The sequence below is a fragment of the Cervus canadensis genome, chromosome 30 (assembly GCF_019320065.1).
Source record: "Cervus canadensis isolate Bull #8, Minnesota chromosome 30, ASM1932006v1, whole genome shotgun sequence".
NCBI lineage: Eukaryota > Metazoa > Chordata > Mammalia > Artiodactyla > Cervidae > Cervus > Cervus canadensis.
The window spans coordinates 6,195,382-6,216,372 of NC_057415.1; the positions used below are offsets into that span (position 1 = coordinate 6,195,382).

The 20,991-nt window shown below is 43.5% G+C and overlaps 1 protein-coding gene across 2 annotated transcripts in view; it reads left to right on the forward strand.

The window, feature by feature from the left end:
* Nucleotides 1-20,991, forward strand: part of DOCK5 (dedicator of cytokinesis 5) — a 277,587-nt gene that overhangs the window by 100,395 nt on the left and 156,201 nt on the right. For both annotated transcript variants that reach the window (XR_006266643.1, XM_043453375.1), the window contains exons 4-5: nucleotides 6,781-6,836; nucleotides 9,836-9,932. Coding sequence is in view for 1 of the 2 variants with exons in the window: in XM_043453375.1 (XP_043309310.1) it covers nucleotides 6,781-6,836; nucleotides 9,836-9,932 (153 nt within the window). In the remaining variant the exon portion in view is untranslated. The remainder of the gene's footprint in view (nucleotides 1-6,780; nucleotides 6,837-9,835; nucleotides 9,933-20,991) is intronic.

The window sequence follows — 20,991 nt, forward strand, 5'->3', positions numbered from 1 at the left end:
GGAAAACCAGAGTAGTAGGTTTTTTATTGGCGGGAGCCACACCGTTGGCGTGTGGGATCTTAGTTCCCTGACCAGGGGTTGACTCTTCGCCCCCTGCATTGGGCAGTGCAGAGTCTTAACCACTGGACCACCAGGAAAGTCCTCAGAGTCCTAGTTTTCCAACTTGTGAAACTCACATGAAATTAACAGAGTGGGTTAGAACCAACATCTTTTTACAACTCAAACTGAGAAATAGAAAGAAAATGGAATGCCGTGGTAAGTCACGTTTCAGGAAACTTTTGTGTTAGGTGTAAAGTTTACAGTATTTTGTCTTATTTTTACTTATGTTTTATGACAGTCGTGCTGGGTTGCTGTCCCATCATGGGCAAAGAATTTGAAAAACACTGGCCCTCGTGGGTTCCTTTCCCCAGTGCCAAAGCTGCTAATAGTCAAGCTAAAGAAAACCTGTGAGTTAGGTTAATACCCTCTCGGTTTATTTCAGGTCAGGTCAGCACTTTTTCTGTGACACTGCGGACTGGCACTGCATAGCCTGTCAGCACTTTCTTTTGAAAAGAACAGTGTTGATGGGGCCATGCTATTTCACAATTAGTTCCCATCCAAAAGAGTGAATTAGGAAGGGTGAGAGGAACATTTAAGAATCGATCAAGAACTCAATAATTAAGAAAAAAAACACAAACCCACAGGTTTTACTTTACAAATACAGCACCAGACAAGAGAGGTGCTCGCACACAAGTCTCAGAAAGGCTGTGGGCTGGGAGGTTGGGACTGACTTACATGCACTACTGTGTATAAAATAGGGAACTAGTGAGCACCGACTGTATACACAGGGAGCTACTCAGTGCTCCAGAGTGGTAAGGAAATCCATGAAAGAGGGGATGTGTGCAAACATATCACTGGTTCACTTTGATATACATCAGAAACAACCCACCATTGTAAAGCAACGATGCTCCAATAAAAACTCATTTTAAAAAGGTGGGCCCAGAAAAACACCTTTCTAGAAGGTATAGGCCGTTTAAAACCATGACTGCCCTAGTTAAGCTTTCTGTATTGCTGATGCTCAACCAGCAGTCAGTATTTGCACATGTGTATGTACACACACACAGTTTATTAACTCTGACAATTTAATAATCTACCAAAATAAAGGAGTGTTTGCTTTTAATGTGGTTATCCACTCCCACAGTTTTAGTCCTTTTATCCCTCCCTAAAATTCTGATGCTGAATTTTTATACCCACAGTTAGATGCTTGTGCCTCTGGGTCTTCATTTTCTACTTAAGTATAGTGAAAATAATGATAAATCATTTGATTAAAGGAGTAAACTCTTGCTGACTTTAGTTTCCCTGGGCCTTTATATAAGGACCCAAGACAGCAGATGTTCTGGTGTGAATGAGAGCATGTTAGGACCAGAGCAAAAGACTTTCTTCTAGTGCGCTTGTTAACAAGGGAACCTAGTTTACAGCTACTTCTGCTTCTTGATTTCAGTTGAACTCTATCAGTGTTTATTTTACTCACAGTTATGGAAGTGGTAGTTATTTTTCAGGCTTCCCTGTGGCTCAGTGGTAAAGAATCCACCTGCCAGTGTAGGAGCTGCAGGAGACTTGGGTTCAATCCCTGGGTCAGGAAGATCCCCTGGAGGAGGGCCTGGCAACCCACTCCAGTATTCTTGCCTGGAGAATCCCATGAACAGAGGAGCCTGGTAGGTTATAGTCCACGGGGTCACAAAAAGTTGGACATGACTGAGCGTAAGCACAAGTTATTTTTCAAAGCAGGATTAGAGTGAATAATTTTGAAGTTCTAAATTTCAAGTGCAGCAATACTTAACGTCACTTAATCACCAATCCTCATAAAAAGCCACTCGGATAAGATCATACAAACTTTTAAGACCAAACAATTTTATATTTTTAACTGATGCAGGTGAATTCTGTTGAAACAAGGTCCCAGACCACAGTTTTTCCTTTCAGTGTCTGCAGTCTGTAAGACTCTCTTTGGAGCATCTCTAAGGCATCTTATGATGTCCTAATACACCAGAATCCATCTGTTGTCTGCTTTGGGAAGTTGATGGGGTGCTTCACTAGGATCTAAATGACAAAGTCTCAATGTGTTTTTAAATTTTTTATATTCATTTTCTTAAAATCCTGTCAAACTTCCAGTCTCACTCTTGAGAAGAATTATTTCAGTAAGAGCTTTTCTCAGTTCTTGATAATTAAACTTTGTAATTCAGTGAAATAACAAGACAAACAAAGGCCATGCATTTACTTGTTGACTTACAAGTTGAAATATCTTTCTGGTAGATCAGGCAAAACAGAGAATTCAAAGTCAGCTGTCATGAATTCTGCTCAACTTTGCCACGCCTTCATTAAGCAGTCCAGCCTAGTTGGAATGCTGTCCTAATGCTGTCTCCTTGTTTGTCAGTCTTTAGGGGAAGAGCTATTTGAAAAGCCTATTGTTTTCAGTGGAAATTTCTGGTGTTATTTACAAGCAGACTTAATCAGTTAGAGTGGTGATAAAACAAGCTAGTGGTTTTGCAAATGGAAGAAGCCAAGAGATTTGCGGAAACTGGTTATTGATCCTGGCAGGATTGTGGAAGTAAGGATAAGGGTAATATCTAGAAAATCATTAGTTCTTTTTTTTTTTTTTTTTTTAAACGCAAGTGGATAGGTTGCCCTGAGAAAGCAAAAACAAAGTGGAGAGAGGCTGGAAATCAGAAATATATTACCTAGGTTTATTCTGGCTTTCTGTGTGTCAGAATGGCATCAGAAAATGCCTACAGGGACTTCCCTGGTGGTCGAGTGGGGACATAGGTTCCATCCCTGGTCAGGAAACTAAGGTCCCGCATGCCGTGGGGCTTCTAAGCCCCTGTGCTGCAACAAAAGATCCTGAGTGCTGCAACCCAGACCCAGTGCAGCCAAAATAAATCACTAAACAAATATTTAAAAAAAAAAAAAAAAAAGAATAAGCCTATAGTCTCAGATTTACAAGAGCAATTAAATGGCTGCAAGTGGACAAATGCTACCATGGAACGGTGATGCCTACAAGTAACAGTGGAAATGCAACAAAATAGATAACTCTTAATGTGAAAATCATCATGTCTGCATACACAGTATAAATTATGTGCTATGATTGCTGCCTGTGTTAGTGTTAGTTGCTCAGTTGTGTCCAACTCTTTGTGACCCTATGGACTGTAGCCCGCCAGGCTCCTCTGTCCATGGGATTCTCCAGGCAAGAATATTAGAGTGGGGTGCCATTCCTTTCCCCAGGGGATCTTCCTGACCCAGGGATCCAACCCAGGACTCCATTACAAAATAAGCCACTTAGGTTACGAATGTTTCTATTTTGGATTTCTCCCTGTTATTTGGAGCATAGTCATCAAGTTTTAGGTGTATGAAACAATTAATCAATCCTTTATCTTCTTGATTTGAAAAATCTTCTGGAAGGATATTCCTTGGGACCAACAGTTTCACATCTCATTTTAACCTGAAAATATCGCTTCTGATTAACTGCTACTTTGAGTGGTTCATTGTTATTAAATGCACCACCTTTTTATGAGTTCTGGACAGCTTTATTTTGTTGTACAGTATACTTGACAGAAAATTAGTATTTTAATTCTTCTATTTTACTGTGGACCATTTTTAAAGTCTTTATTGAATTTATTACAATATTGCTTCTGTTTTATGTTTTAATTTTTTGGCCACAAGGCATGTGGGATCTTAGCTCCCCCACCAGGGATTGAACCCACATCCCCTGCCTTGAAAAGTGAAGTCTTAACATCTGGACCTCCAGGGAAGTCCCTTAACTCTTTTAAAATGTACAGTTGATGGAGAGGGAGGTGGGAGCGGGGTTCAGGATGGGGAACACATGTAAATCCATGGCTGATTCATGTCAATGTATGGCAAAAACCACTACAATATTGTAAAGTAATTAGCCTCCAACTAATAAAAGTAAATGAAAAAAAAATTAAAAAGTACATTTGAGGTGTACTAAGTATAGTTATATTGTTGTGAAACCATTACCACCATCTCTAGAACTTTTTCATTATCCCAAACTGAAACTCTATAAGCATTTAACATAAGCTCCCCCTTCTTCCCTCCTCCCAGTCCTTGTAACCCCAGTTCTCTTCTGTCTCTATGAATCTGACTACTCTAGGACCTTCATACAAGTGAGGTCAGACAGCATGTGTCCTTTTGTGTCTGGCTAATTTCACTCAGCATCCTGTCCCCAAGGTGAGCCGAGCACTGGGCAGGCAAGTCTGGTTCTCCACAAAGATAGGGATCAACAAAACATTTACATCCATCTAGCGGAAGGAATGGAGAAGGCAATGGCACCCCACTCCAGTCCTCTTGCCTGAAAAATCCCATGGACAGAGGAGCCTGGTGGGCTGCAGTCCATGGGGTCACTAAGAGTCGGACACGACTGAGCAACTTTGCTTTCACGTTTCACTTTCCTGCATTGGAGAAAGAAATGGCAACCCACTCCAGTGTTCTTGCCTGGAGAATCCCAGGGACGGGGGAGCCTGGTGGGCTGCCGTCTATGGGGTCACACAGAGTCAGACATGACTGAAGCGACTTAGCAGCAGCAGCAGCAAAAGGAAGACGCACCCAAGGTTCCTTTGGCATCCTAAAGACTGACCTGGAGCTTCAGAAACCCATTAATCAGACCCCAAAGAAATTACACACACTTTGAATTTTTGTTAGTGTTTAACTCTGTGATCGGTTTTCAAAAATCACTGAATCCTGTCCTTGTCATGAAAGAGGTTGATGTTACCTTGTCTCTGTGTGTGTTCTGGGTCTTTATCAGTAACAAGATTGGGATTATGCTTTCTCACTCATGTACCCTATGCCTGCCCCTTTCTCAAAGTGAGGAGCGGCAGGTATCTTTATATGTTTTTTTGGTTCTTCCTGCCTGGAGGGAAAGGAAGGCCATTCTGCTTCTGACTCAGGCAGTGGCAGGATCTACCTTGTCATCACCATTGCCGGGAGCAGCACAGTCTCAAATTTTCTTGCTGTTTTCCTGTTTTATTGGCAGAGGATTAAAAGGGAGAAAGGAGAGAATTGCTCAGATAAACGTAGCACACAAAACTAGATGCACAACCAATGCTGGTTGAAATACACTCGTTTTTCTGGCTCTGAACGAATAAGGATCACTCAGTACACAGGCATCTCTGACCTGGGTCCCCAGGGTGTGACCTGTTCCTCTCCCACCTTTGAGGTCAGCTGCCCCCGACGTGGCATGTCCACGGGGCCGCAGTTTTAACAGGCTCAGGGCTACAAGCAAGTTGAGCTAATGGTGCTTGTTAAACAGCTTCTTCTGTTAGGTTGGCCCAAGAGTTCATTTAGGTTTTTCCATAAGATGAAATAAAAACCCAAATGAACTTTCCAGTTAGTCCGGAACCTCTCCTTGTCAGGCCTGAAAAGTACCGTAAAATAGGGACCAGCGGTGCCTTTCTGAATGGCAGTGTTTCTGCTTATTGATGAGCACACCATGCAGTTGAACCACAGAAGCTTTTGGTTTTAAGAAAACTCACATCCATGGCTTGCTTCCTGTGGGTGAGATCCAGTCTGCGGTTTTGCAGATTGCTCCTGACCAGTTTCCAGGGTTTCTTTTAGGTCTTTCTAGGCATAGTTTTCCCACAGGCAGTGTCTTAATACCGACATCAAATTGCCTCTTAGGGATTTAGAATGGAGAGCAGTTTGAGACTGGAAAAGGCTAAAAATAACCAGGCCTAATTGATTCCATGCATTTTGTTTAAGTGAAAGTGCTGAGAGGAATGGGTCTAGAAAATGACCATAATTTTATGGACCACTAAGTACATAGCCCTCCATCTACTAATTATCCGAAACCCTTTAAGAGAAGCACCTCATGTTGTATAGAATCTGGAGGCATTTTAGGATCTATTAACTGCTCTGAGCTGACCCTGGGCATGTTTGCCTGTTCATTTACGAAGTGTTCATCTTGAGGTCTCTGAACCCCAGGATTCAGTTACACGTTTTCAGTGTTTAGGTAGCCAGCCTATGTAACTGACACCCTGCAGCCTTGACTGCAGACTGTAGGTGTGTCCTGGTGTCCTTGCCACCCCCCCCACCACTTGACTTGCCGCTGTTTGTGCTCTTGTAGTGAACTGAGGGGCTTTTGATATTTTTCTTAATTGGAGGATAATTGTTTTACATCACTGTATTATTTTCTGCTGTGTAACAGGATGAGTAAGCTGTATGTGTGTGCATCCCCTCCCTCTTGAACTTCCCTCCCGCCCTCCTCCCCATCCTGCCCGTCTAGGTCCTCGCAGAGAACCAGGCTGAGTTCCCGTGCCATCCGGTAGCCCCCACTAGTTACCTGTTTGACGCATGAGAGTGTGTCTGTGTCAATGCTGCTCTGCCAGTCCACCCCCCACCACGTTGCTCCATCTGTGTGTCCATTCCTGCCTCGCAAATAGGTTCATCTGTACCGTTTTTCTAGATTCCACATATATGCATTAATATGTGTTATTTGTTTTTCTGACTGACTTCACTCCATATGACAGACACTGGCTGCACCCACATCACTGCAAATGACCCAAATTTGTTCCTTTTTATGGCTGAGTAATATTTCATTGTACATAGTGTATGTACCACATCTTCTTTATCCATTCATCTGTCGATGGACATCTAGGTTTCTTCCATGTCCTGGCTATATTGTAAATAGTGCTTCTGTGAACACTGGAGAATACGTGTCTCTTTGAATTACATTTTCCTCAGAGTATGTTGGACGGGGACTTTTATGGCATATAACCCAAGTTCTTTTGTCCGCAGGGTATTTTCCCTGAAACGTACATCCATTTGAAAGAGGCCACTGTGGAAGACCGCGGGTAAGTTCTAATGTAGGAAAATGCCTAACAGGTGAGGTAAAGGTACAGTATCATTACAGGTTTTATGAAATCGTAAGGTATTATTTTGTGCATTATTTGTCTCAGGGCCTCAACTCCACTTGTTGGATGAAAGGGAAATAAAATTTTTTTCCTGACATCATTCCTTCTGCCTTCTCTTTTGATATTTTTCCTCCCTTGCATCCTTCCTTGGGACAGTGGAGGCAGATAATGAGTGAACATAGAGGGCCTGCATCTTCCTCTTGCACCAGCTGTTCACTAATGCATGCTTCTGTGTGTGTGTGTGTGTGTGTGTGTGTGCGTGCGTGCATGCACACACACATGAACATTTGGTGCTCTTTAGCCATTAAGACTTGAAAACCTTCTCTTTGGGAACCTTGGGGGATGACAGGTGACCAAGCTACAACCTGTGCTATTTATCTCTGAACCTTGGACAAGTCAGCGTGCCTGGGGCTTTCCCCCTGCAAATCAGAGAAAACAAATCTGGCCCCACATTAGCCCTGAACTTTTTTTATTTTTTCCTTTCTTGGCTGTACTGCGTGGTGTGTGAAGTGGGATCTCCGTTCTCCAAACAGGGATCAAACCAGCACCCCTTGGAGTGGAAGCCCAGAGTCTTAACCACTGGATCACCAGGGAAGTCCCTGGTTGTGAACTTGATGTAAAATTGTATGAACTAACTAATATGTGTGATTGTGCTCTGCAGAGAAAATTCACTTTATTGATGGTGAGTCAGTGGGCAGGAGCATCAAGGAGAGAATAAAGAAAGCCTGGAGCAGGAATTCTAGGGCTGTTAGAAAGGAGTGGGTCACAGAGGCATACTGGCTCACAGCCACAGAGAACATTCTTAGCCCTGAATTGCGCACCGTCATTTTACAGATGATAGATGGAGATGTGCCCAAATTCACACATAATCAGGACTCAAAACCATGTGTCCTGCCCCTACTGGAGAACCTTCCCCCCCGGCACCTTTTTTTTTTAATTAAAAAAAAAAAGCAGAAGCAAGTTTTATTTATTTATTTTAATTTTTGGTTACACTCTGGGACATGTAGAATCTTAGTTCCCTGACCAGGGATCGAACCCACACCCCTTGCTTAAATGACAGATTCTTAACCGCTGGACCGCAAGGAAGTCTTTGGAGAATCTTTTTTCTGATGGACTGTTCCTGGGCAGCCTCCAGGATCACTAGCCTCGGCCACATTGGAGGAAAGGCAGAGTTTGGGGCATGTTCCCAATAACTAGGGTTGCCAGGTAAAATGCAGAATGTCAAGTTAAATTTGAAACTCAGGTAAAAAGTAATTTTTATTTACATTCATGTCCCATGTATTTCCTGAGACATACTTACAGTTAAAAATCTATCTGAAATCCAAACCTAATTGGGCATCTTGTATTCTTATTGATGTCTGGAAATTCCACCAGTAATCCCCATTCTTTAGATTGCTTTCACTCTCTCCTTTTGCTAATCATAAAAATACCAGACAGGATTTATGTGCATGAATGTCACGTCTGCCTTGTATTAAAAGTGCACTGTGAGTAAGTGAGGGTTTGGTATATGTACGTTTTCTGTGCAGGTAGCCAGCAATGAGAAGCAAACCAAGCTCTGCTGCAAAAGAGGGCCCCACTTCATCCCCCAGCAGGTCTCGTGTGAGGTTCCAAGCCCCAGGACCTTCTGCCATGAACACCCCTCCACTTGCCCACCCTCACTTGTAAAATGGCAACTTGGCAGAACCAGTGAAAGGACTCAGTTTGGGCTTCCATCCCTGGGAATTGCTGAAGCCAGCCTAGCTTGGTATGGTAAATCCCCTACATATGAACAAGTTGCATTCCAGGGAGTGTGTTCGTAAGTCCAACAGAGTTAGCTTAGGTACCCAGCTAACACCATCGGCTGTATAGTACTGGACTGTTCATAGTTTATAGTACTTTTCACACAAATGATACATAAGAAGCAAACAAGAAGCATCTATAATCTTACAGCCCCTTGGAAAGTACAGTAGTCGGTACATCAGCTGGCATACAGCCACTGCCATTGAGTCAACAGGTAAGAAGAGTTACTGGCTGGAGGAGTGGGAGATGGTGGAGATAGAAGATCATCAGCAATAGGAGACAGAGGGCAAACTGATGTCAGTCACACCTGATGTTGACGGCACAGGTTCTGGTTCCTTTGTGGAACCGGATGCACATTAGCATCTTTGAAAGTTCGCAACATGAAGGTTTGTATGTAGGGGGCTTACTGTACTCAAGGTTCCTGGAAAGACCCAAAATGGGGAAATAGAGGGATTTCCCTGGCAGCCTGGTGAATATTCATCGGACAGATTGAGGCTGACGCTCAAATACTTTGGCCACCTGATGCAAAGGAGTCAGCTTATTGGAAAAGACCCTGATGCTGGGAAAGATCGAGGGCAGGAGAAGGGGACAACAGAGGACGAGATGGTTGTATGGTGTCATTGACTCAACGGACATGAGTTTGAGCAAACTCTGAGAGATAGTGAAGCACAAGGAAGCCTGGAGTGCTGCAGTCCATGGGATTGCAAGAGTCAGACATGAATTAGTGACGAAACAGCAACAACCAATGGTTAGGATTCGTCACTTTCACTGCCAGGGCCCAGGTTCAGTCCTTGGTCCAGGAGCTAAGATCCCCCAAGCTATGGAGCGTAGCCAAAAAAAAAAAAACAACAAAAAATACCAGAAAACAAAGCAAAACAAACAAACAAAAAAAGAGAAAGTAGAGGCTGGACTCCATATCCATTCCACTGTAGAGACAATTCATTTTGAGAATCGCGGTGTGTTAAGCTCATTCTCTCTTCTCGGATGCTAGATGTGATAAAACTTGCCAGAGCTCCCCTAAATGGACAAGTTTTGCTTGGTTTCAAGACCAACCAGCCCCATCCCCATCCCCATCTTTGAGTTCTGAGGATCATGATGTCATCAGGAAAATCACAGACGATCCCCCCAGAGTGAAGGGAGCCTGTGTCTGTTCTCTTTAGGCAGAACGAGACCGTGATTCCTGGGGAGCTCCCCCTCGTGCAAGAGCTTACCTCCACGCTGCGGGAATGGGCTGTCATCTGGCGCAAGCTCTACGTGGTGAGTTATCCCCAGGCTTGGAGTTGATGGCACTATTCTTGGGCCCTCAGCCCATCTGTTCTGCTACAAGACGTCGGCCAGTCCTTAGCTCTGTATGTGGAGTGGGCGCGTCTTACTTGGACAGTGCAATGGCTGATAACCTGCAGACTTCCATCTTCTGGAGGAGGGCGGCTGATGATACAGGTGGTGGAGGAAGTGCCCATAAGGCATTAGGTTAGTAGTTTTCCTGTTGACATGCTGATTGTAAGGTTATGAGGATGACAACTGCAAATCCATCATCCTTTCTAAGTGCTTGGAACTATTCATCATCACAGCAGTCCTAGTCCTGTAAAGTAGATGTAATTATTGCCAGTTTTTCATTGGAGGGCTTTCCTGGTGGCTCAGACAGTAAAGAATCTGCCCACAGTGCAGGAGGCCTGGGTTCAATCCCTGGGTCAGGAAGATCCCCTGGAGATGTGAATGTCAACCCACTCCAGTATTCTTGCCTGGAGAATTCCACGGACAGAGGAGCCTGGTGGGCTACTGTCCATGCGGTCCCCTGAGTCGGACATGAGTGAGCAACTAAAAATATCAGTGGGGAGATTGGAGGACGTGCTCTTAGCCTGTCCATCTAACCCAGGGAACAGGCCTTTGGCCCTTATCGGTGCTCCGTCGTGTTGAGGGCTCCAGTGAGGGCGGCTTTCCTGACTGTGCCCATTGCAGCTTGGCGGTGCCTAAATGTGGGCCATGTTACACCATGCTCTAGAGAGTCTTCTTGTTGAGGCCAGCTCTTAGCACTGTTTCTCACAGCAGTGGCTTGATGTCAGGATGCTAACAGGCCAGGTCAGTGGGAAATGACGCACAAACCAGCACATTCACTCGCTCATAAACCATCCTCCCAAGTTGGGCGTGTGGGTTTGTAATCAAGACCAGGTAAATCTACATATCCAGTGCTCCCATTTCATTTAGTTTATGTTTTCCAATTTCTCCATCATTTTTTTTTGTTGTTGTAGTTGTTCTTTCTCAAGCCTTTATCAAGCATAGTAGAAAAACTTTTGCATACATACATAGCATGGATAGTATATATATATATATATTTTAGAAAATTATGAATTTTTGCCTAGCTAAAAAATTTTAACATTGTTGCTGTTTTTAAAGACAAGTAAATTTAGCACTTAATATTTATCAGGCTGGGGACATCCCTGGGGGTCCAATGGCTAAGATTTCACACACTCAATGCAGGGGGCCTGGGTTCAATATCTGTTCAGGCAATTAGGTCCCACAAGCTGCAACTAACAGTTTGAATGCCATAACTAAAGATTCCACGTGCAAGTCAATGTATTAAAAAAATATTTATCAGGCTGAGAGCACCTGGGGCAGCCCTCTTGCAGGAGACCAAGAACTCTGAGTCTCGTGGCAGCAAGGGTACACCGGTGTCCACTTGAGGATGCTCTTTTCTCAACATTGAAATGCGCAGACACTGTTTCCTAAAGTTTCCTCTCTCCTGTAGGCTTCATGGGTAAGCGTCACAAAATTTTGCCTTCTGTAGGCATCTTCCAGACTTCCATGGCTAAGAATTCCCAGCAGTGTATATTCCCTTATATGTGAAAGTCATCAGCGAGGTAATGGACTCAGCTCAGTGCCTGGGAGGCAGTCTCTCTCTCTTTTTCTTTATGTGGCTATGCTCATCTTGGTTTTTGTTCAGTCATGTGTGGATTCTACATTTTAACTCTCAAAAGCCAGTCTTACTAAGTTATTGAGAGCACCTCATTCTAGACCCTCATTACTAAAAGCAGGAATCAAACTCATCCTAGCCTAACTTCTAAGAGTTAGTGTGAGATATTTCATCTCCCCAGGCTGTGGTTGTATAGGATGGACATGCAATAGAAATCACCAGCCCCTTCTGTGGAAAAGCATGTGATTTTTGTCTGCCAGCACATCCTTCAAGGCCCCATTTAAGTCATTTTTTCTTCATAATGTGTCTTCTAAACCCATCAATCCATAATGTTTCCTTCTGGGCTCTGGGAGCACTTACTGAAAAGTTGCTCTGGCCCCCGGGGCACGCTACCTTGTAATGCAAGTGGTCTTTTGATCTCTTTATGTTTCACCCAGGAGAGAGCTGACCTATAAGTCCTTAAATCACAAGCTCAGAGAGGAGAGAGATGCTGTTTTAAGCTCTTTGATCCCCATCGATCATCTTGTCTTTCTATTGAAAACACTCTCTGGTTCCAGTTAATTGATTGGTTAGTGGAGGATGTAACGAGGTTGGTGGATGGGTTAGTTCTTTAACAGATTCTTTCTGGAAATTGGTGAGTGGTGATACAGGTTAGCTAGTAAGTACTGGGAAATGAGATTTTTATAGCTGTAATATAACAAGCATGGGATGAACTAGACATTTCTGCTTGCTGAAAGACAACTCTCAAGCTTTAATTCATTGTCTGTGTCTAGTCCATGACCACAGGTAATTGTGCTGAGTCTGCTGTTGACCAGAAATGAGAAGTAAGTGAGGCAGAGAGGAAGATACGTCGTTCATGTATTTGGGCTTCCAGATCTCTTGAGTGCTGATTGAGGAACTTCCTGTGTGGAAGTTCCACTATTTAATAGCAGAATTGAGGTTCTAAGTTAAAAGAAATCCACCCCCCTCTTGGAGACCAGCACATTTCCCATCTTAATTTTCACTCTCATAAGGTAGTTATTTTGTTATTTGTGAATATTTTTTGATGACTTATAGCTGCAGTTGCTTGGCTAAAAGGCATTCAATTTGGGAATCTTCATCAGTTGATAAGGCTGAGAATTTGTTCCTGCTTTTGGTAACAAGGCTCACCCATTCAGAGATGATCCATTTCATATGGAAATCTTGGCTTTCTCCATTTTTTTCCCCCGTCCCTTCCTAAAGCATTGACAGTTCACTTTAGGCAGAATTTCTGAAATGCTTTCTCAAAAATTTGGGAGTTTGGGATGGACATGTACACATTGCTCTTTTAAAAATGGATAACCAACACCTACTGTCTAGCACAGGGAACTCTGCTCCATGTTAACGTGGCAGCCTGGATGGGAGGGGAGTTTGGAGGAGAATGGATACGTGTATATGTGTGGCTGAGTCCGTTTACTGTCCCTCTGAAACTATTACAACATTGTTAAGTATCTATATCCCAATATAAAATAAAAATTAATAAGAAATCTTTTATGTCAAAGTAGCAAGCCTCAAATAGCAAGCCTTCACTGGGAAAAAAGGAAAAGGAACCCAAATTGATAGCTTTCAGTCCTCTTCCCCCACACACTCTGAGACATGCAAGTGTGCTCACATCCACGCATGCATGTGCACACTCACATACACACCCCTACATTTTGACCGGTGTGTCTTTTCTGAGTCTATGTCAGTTCCTTCAGTCTGTGTAAAGATAAATACAGATTTTACTAAAACACATCAGTACTTCTGTCTCTCATGCATTTTCTGCCACTGATTTTGAAACTAGGCATTCTCTCTGGTGTCTTTAAGAACATTTTAAAACCTCTGCATTTCTCTGTAACAGGTGTCTTTTCTTTTCAGCCTCAGTTCATGAGAAAATTAGGAGGTAGATATAGTGTCTTAAGTGAGAGGAAAATGCAATCTATTAACCAGATAAAGGCCAGCCATGTAATTATTCTGGAAAGGAAAGATGTTTGTATAATTCTGGTTTCTTCTTAGCATTCAGACTGTAAGCTTGTGAAATTACCATAAATATGTTTTAAAGTGTGAAGGGGAGGCTGTGCTAGGGAACGGGGAACCCATTCATCCAGACTAGAAAAAAGTGGTAATTCCCACTCTTTCGCTCTTTTCTCTTTGTTGTATTAATGTTATTTATTGATTTTTCTTTTAATTATCTTCCTTGTATGCTTCAGTGAAGAAGCAAGCTGTAGGGGACAGATGGGGATTAGAAATTAGGAGGCCTTCTTTCTCATCCCGGCTCTGCTGTAAGTGACCCTGGTTTTAGAGCCTGAAGTCTCCATGTATCTGCTGAATTTGGATCCCTCTGTAAAAATGATGTAAAATGTGCCTTGCTGATGCCATAGAGTCATGAGGGTATAAAAAGATGGTGGCTGTGAAAGATTGTGCAGACAAACCACCAAGGACTCTGCAAACGTGAGCATGACCATTTTTATTAAGTTTTTTTTTTTCACTGTGGACCATCTTTAAAGCTTTTATTGAATTTGTCACAATATTGCTTCTGTGTTTTATGTTTTGATTTTTTGGCTGCCAGTCACGTGGGATTCTAGCTCCTCGACCAGGGATCGAGCCCACACCCCCTGCATTGGAAGGCCAAAAGTTAACCTCTGGACCACTAGGGAAGTTCCAAGCATGAGCTTATTGATGTTTTAGCTGGAAGTAGTTGCCCTCCTGGGTGTCCTCCCGCGGGACAGCCTGGCTTGGCATTCCTTTGACCCGACTTGGAGACCCTGAAGCTCCCTTCTGCGCCCCACCTCCCCGCCCAAACGAAGGCCACTTCCTTTGGCCTGTGTTGTCCTCTGAGGTGGTGTGGCCTTGAGCTCTCAGTAACCAGGCTACATGTCTCTCCCCATAGAATTGTGAGCCTCTGTAACTTAGGTTCCAGTCCCAGAGGCAGAGATCTTTACAGAAAGGAAAGGGGGAGCATGCCAGTGCGTCATGCAGATTTACCGCAGTTTCTGATGAGCTTTCCCTGTGCTGCCGATCCTGAGTTGGAGCGCGTGTACTGGGTGTGTTTTCACTGCTTGAATAGGAAAGGAGGGAACATGGTGGAGGAGGAAGTGGTCGCCTGGTGACACGGCAACACTGGGGACACTGGGGCAGACAGAGAGCCGGTTCTGAAATTCTGGCTTGCTGGGAATTCCCTGGTGGTCCAGTGGGTAGGACTCCACACTGTCACTGTTGCAGGCCTGGGTTCAGTCCCTGGTCGGAGAACTATGATCCCATGAGCTGCATGACGTGGCCAGAAAAAAAAAAGTTCTGACTTGCTCCCTTTGTTGTTTGGTTGCTAAGTCATGTCTGACTCTTACGCAGCTTCATGGACCGTAGCCCACCAGACTCTTCTGTCCATGGGATTTCCCAGCAAGAATACTGGAGTGGGTTGCCATTTCCTGCTCCCTTACTTGGTATATATGCTTTCATTATGTTCAGAAAAAATACCAAACCTGATAATGCAAACATAAAGAACAGATTCTGAGAGCAGAGATTTTGATTCATGGTGTTCCATTGGTGGATTTTACAAATGAGGGCAAGTCCTTTGACCTCCTGAATTTTCTTTTCTTCTGCCTCAGTGGTAATTATATATTATACCTGCATTGCAGATTGGCTGTAGAATTCAATAGGATAATCTGTGTCGAACTCCTGAGACAGTGCCTGCATCTTGTGGGCAAGATGTCACAGCCCCTGACCGACTCTCCCTTTAAAACACTGCTTCATGAAAGAGCTGATTTGTGATGAAAGGATCCATGTGGAATTTTGCCTTGAAGTTGTTCCAAAATCACTGCAGATGGTGATTGCAGCCATGAAATTAAAAGACGCTTACTCCTTGGAAGGAAAGTTGTGACCAACCTAGATAGCATATTAAAAAGCAGAGACATTACTTTGCCAACAAAGGTCCATCTAGTCAAGGCTATGGTTTTTCCAGTAGTCATGTATGGATGTGAGAGTTGGACTATAAAGAAAGCTGAGTGCCGAAGAATTGATGCTTTTGAACTGTGGTGTTGGAGAAGACTCGAGAGAGTCCCTTGGACTGCAAGGAGATCCAACCAGTCCATCCTAAAGGAGATCAGTCCTGGGTGTTCATTGGAAGGACTGATGCTGAAGCTGAGACTCCAATACTTTGGCCACCTGATGCGAAGAGTTGACTCATTTGAAAAGACCCTGATGCTGGGAGGGATTGAGGGGAGGAGGAGAAGGGGACGACAGAGGATGAGATAGTTGGATGACATCACTGACTCGATGGACATGGGTTTGTGTAAACTCTCAGGAGTTGGTGATGGACAGGGAGGCCTGGCATGCTGCAGTTCATGGGGTTGCAAAGAGTCGGACACGACTGAGTGACTGAACTGAACTGTCTAAGGGTGTATCTGCCACCTACCCCATGGATTCCCTTCCAGCCACAGGGTTACTCAGCTACATTAGGTGAATAGTATTTCATCTTTTATTTTCTGTGGCCTCTCAGGATCTTTCAGGTTTTCTCTAGCCGAGGAAAGTAGATCCAGTGAGCTGAACTTTGGTTTCTTTTCCTTCCTCCCTGCTCCATGTGAGTTCACCCAGATAGAAGGGCGGACTCCTATGCGTTGAAAAACTTTTATGTGACAGATGGATGTAATATCTTAAGTTTACTTTTCTAGTGACAACCCAGTTATACTTTCTGAATATGCGCAAATCTCTATCCCACCTTCCAAATGTCCTGTTTTCTCAACTTAAAATCAGGTCTTGAAAAGTGGCAAGTTAAATTGTATTTTTTTAATGAGTTTTATTTATTTATTTAATTTTTGGCCACACTCTGCAGCATGTGGGATCCTAGTACCCGGATTAGGGATCAAACCAGAGCCCCCCACTCCCCCTACGTTAGAACACAGAGTCCCAACCACTAGATGGCCAAGGAATTCCCTAGAGTATATTTGTGTGGGTGTCGGGGTCAAACTTTTTGTGAGACGGACTGTCCCAGGAATTGTGAGATGTTTGGTCGTCATAAACACATTCTCTCTCACCTCACCCTGAGATTAAGTGCTGTTTCCCACTTTCCAACTGGAGAAGTGGTTTGGTGAGGTTCGGTCAGCCAGATTGTTCGGTTCATACAAGTTGAGACTGAACCTGATCCGATTCTCTTATGGGAAAGAGATCACAAAAGAGCCTGGCGGTGGAAAGTGGTTAATACATCATCTTTTTGAATCAAGTGAACCTAATTGCTAAAGTGTACTCTATTGATATGGGCTTTTCTGATGGCTTAGTGGTAAAGAATCTGCCTGCCAGTGCAAGAGACATGGGTGCAATCTCTGGTCCAGGAAGATTCCCAGGAGATGGAAATGACAACCCACTCCAGTATTCTTGCTTAGGAAATCCCATGAGCAGAGGAGCCTGGCAGGCTACAGTCTGTGGGGCCGCAAAGAGTCGGACACAACTTAGCAACTAAAGAACAGCTTCATTGATGAGACTTCTCTGGTCTAGTGGTTAAGGCTCTGAACTTCCACTGCTGGGAACAGGGGTTCATCCCTGGTCAGGGAATTAAGATCCTGCATGTCATGTGGCACAGCCAATAAATATATAAAAATAAAAAATTAATAAAATGTTCTTTGTTTGAAAGTATCGGTCTCCTCTCATTGAAAATTTGCCAGCCAAATAGAACCTAGGGCCAGCATCCGCTGGATCATCGAAAAAGCAAGAGAGTTCCAGAAAAACATCTGCTTTTCCTTTATTGACTATGCCAAAGCCTTTGACTGTGTGGATCACAACAAACTGGAACAATTCTGAAAGAGATGGTAATACCAGACCACCTGGTATTCCTGAGAAATGTGTATGCAGGTCAAGAAGCAACAGTTAGAACTGGACATGGAAAAACAGACTGGTTCTAAATCGGGAAAGGAGTACATCAAGGCTGTATATTGTCACCCTGCTTATGCTTATTTAACTTATATGCAGAGTACATCATGAGAAATGCTGGACTGGATGAAGCACAAGCTGGAATCAAGATTGTCGGGAGAAATATCAATAACCTCAGATATGCAGATGATACCACCCTTATGGCAGAAAGTGAAGAAGAGCTAAAGAGTCTCTTGATGAAAGTGAAAGAGGAGAGTGAAAGAGTTGGTTTAAAGCTCAATATTTAGAAAACTAAGATCATGGCATCTGATCACATCACTTCCTGGCTAATAGATGGGGAAACAGTGACAGACTTTATTTTCTTGGGCTCCAAAATCACTACAGATGGTGACTGCAGCCATGAAATTAAAAGAGGCTTTCTCCTTGGAAGGAAAGTTATGACCAACCTAGAGAGCATATTAAAAAGCAGAGACATTACTTTGCCAACAAAGGTCCATCTAGTCAAGGCTATGGTTTTTCCAGTAGTCATGTATGGATGTGAGAGTTGGACTGTGAAGAAAGCTGAGCGCTGAAGAATTGGTGCTTTTGAACTGTAGTGTTGGAGAAGACTCGAGAGAGTCCCTTGGACTGCAAGGAGATCCAACCAGTCCATCCTAAAGGAACTCAGTGCTGAATATTCATTGGAAGGACTGATGCTGAAGCTGAGACTCCGATACTTTGGCCACCTGATGTGAAGAACTGACTCTATGGAAAAGACCCTGATGCTGGGAAAGATTGAGGGCAGGAGGAGAAGGGGATGACAGAGGATGAGATGGTTGCATGGCATCACCGACTCGATGGACACGAGTTTGAGCAAGCTCCGGGAGTTCGTGATGGACAGGGAAGCCTGGCGTGCTGCAGTCCATGGGATCGCAAAGAGTCGGACATGACTGAGTGACTGAGTCTGAACTGAACTGAACCAGACCCACTCCTGTAATATACATTTTAAGATAACAGGATTAGTCAGAAGGTTTTCAGGAAGGAGAAACTGTTCTCAAACAGGATACATTGTTGTTATATACTCCCTATTACAGAGTTTAAACTGAGTTGTTTGTTTTCTAATCATCAGTTCTGGGTTTAAAGAAAAAAAGGAATCTAGAGAGAGAGAAAAAAATAAGCATTTGTCCTTTCCTCCTCCTTGAGAATTCCACCCCTGTCTCCTCCTTGAGAACCCCAGACCCCTTTCTCCTCCTCGGAGATCCTGGACTTTTTGTCAATCTGTCTAGGAATTGACTCTCTCTCCCCCCTTTTCTTTTAGGAGAATTATAATGCCAAGGGAAAGGGGCATCATTTTCATTCCATAACTACTTGGCTCCTAAGTTGTTGAGGCAACATATTCTCCTAACCCTCATATTGAGGGTCTCTGATCCAGGGGCCCCAAATAATAGTTGGAAGAGGTTGTGGCTCTCGTAGGAGCCTGGACAACCATTTGTAACAGGAAAGATTTTGAACGGTCAGAAACAAATGCAGTTATACAGTTAGAGCTGCAGGGAGCAAACAGTAAAAACAGAACAGTTGGAATTATTACAATTCAGGTAGTTTTCCTCTGTGGGGAGCTTGTTAATGTTTCCCAAAGTGAGGTGACTGAGGCTTCAGGAGAATCCGTCAGCCTGAATCATCTTGTTCACGTGTTTAGTAAAGTGAGTAGCATTAGTACTCATATCTGTTATATATGTACAGCACTGGGTATGAATAATGGCACAAGTTCCTCGTTTTGTAGCCGTTAGAATATCTAAGGCCAATCTGTTTTGTAAAACCACCTTTCTAATTTGTATTTGTTCAGCATTAAGGGCTGAAAGTTAGAGCGTCAACTTGTATAACATCTGATCTGTAGTTCCCAGAGAGGGAACGCATGTTGTAGGCAGATGATCATGCCAGTGAAATACAGATCCTGCCCAGGGAGTTTAAGGTGTGGTAGATAGGAGGCTTCTCTGGAAGTTCTGAGAATATGAAGCCATGAGGAAAAGTTAGACCTAGGGTGCATCTTCCCATCCAGCCAGCAGAAAGCCACACCCATGGGTAAGAACCACATATCCAGTAGGCCCCGTTTGGAGCGAACCAGCATGACTGAGGGATCCAGTCCCAATCAGTTCCCGGCCAGGCAAGAGGGGGACCTGAACTGGGTTTGGAAAACACAGGGCTGACTGCATTGTAGATTTCTGGAGGCAAAAATCCCAGTTGTCTCCAATCATTATAATTAAGTTGGCTAACTTCTGGGGATGGCTCTATTTGTTCCCAGCATATGGGAGCATTAGATAATAGGTGTCCCTTTTTTAGGAGTTAGCCATATGACCTCATCCCATATTTGATAAACATCAGGTAGAAAACCACCATATCTAGACCCATTTACCTTCTTTTGTGCAGCAAAATAGTCATTAAACCAAGTTAAAGCATGATCAGAATATAAGTTACATTATGTCCATAGTTGCATCAGTCTGTCTTAGGATTGTTAGATGTCATCAGATCAAGAAGAGGATCACAAATGATTGTTGTTAGTGAAGGTATTCTCAGAGTTGAAGAAAGTCCTTTCCTTAAAGTGGAAAAACTCACCATGGAAAGTCTTCAGTTGATGAGGAGGGGAGTGCTCTGCAGACCCAGCAATTAGACTGATTGTGGAATGCAGCGTAGGAATGAGTCCAGGACAGGAAGGCACTGTCATGAGGGTCAAACGGCAGACTCCGGACTTTTGGAGTCAGCAGAAGCAAGCCCACCTAGATTCTCAGGCCCATCTTGGTTCCTGGCTCAACAGCGGCTTGTTTGACTCAAAGGCTGGGTCAGGTGTTAGCCTCCTGGTAATGTCAGTTGGAAAGCTAAAAGCTGAGTTACATAGTTAATTTTAAGATTTCAGGATCTATGACAATATCTGTGCAGGAAAACAGCCTGTCATAGAGACAGTCCCTTCTTAGGGGCAGTTTGAGCCCTCATTAAAGCAACAGGTAGAACTTGTTTTTCCTGAGTTAGCTTATGCAGATGTCTCTTAATAATGTCATTAGCTTTTTTCTACCTTTCCTGAAGATTGGGGTCTCCAGGAACAGTGTAAGTGATATTCTATTCCTAGAGCTTTTGACACCCCTTGAGTTACAGCAGCTTTAAAGGTGGAGCATTGTTGCTCTGAACTTTAGAGTTTAAGATCCCACTTACCATGAGAAGTCAGTACAATAAAATTTTGCCCTTTAGTAAACTTATGAGGTTTATGCATTAGCAAAACAATAGTAACAATTACCCTTAAGCAATGTGGCCATAGCCTTTATTTTCAGTAACGAAGAAACTAAACTCTGATCCTGTGGGCAAGCTCAAAGTTGGAGCCTGCAAGAGAGCAATTTGAAGAGCCTTAAAGCCTTTTGAGTGACTAGAGACCAAACTTGCTTATTGGTTTGGGCCTGCTGAGCCTCAGTTATAAAGGCCAAGCAAATTCCCCATAACATGGAATCCAAATGTGGCAGTAGCCTGTAATGCCCAAGAATCCTTTCAGTTGTCTTGAAGTCATAGGTAGAAAATGATCTAATCTAG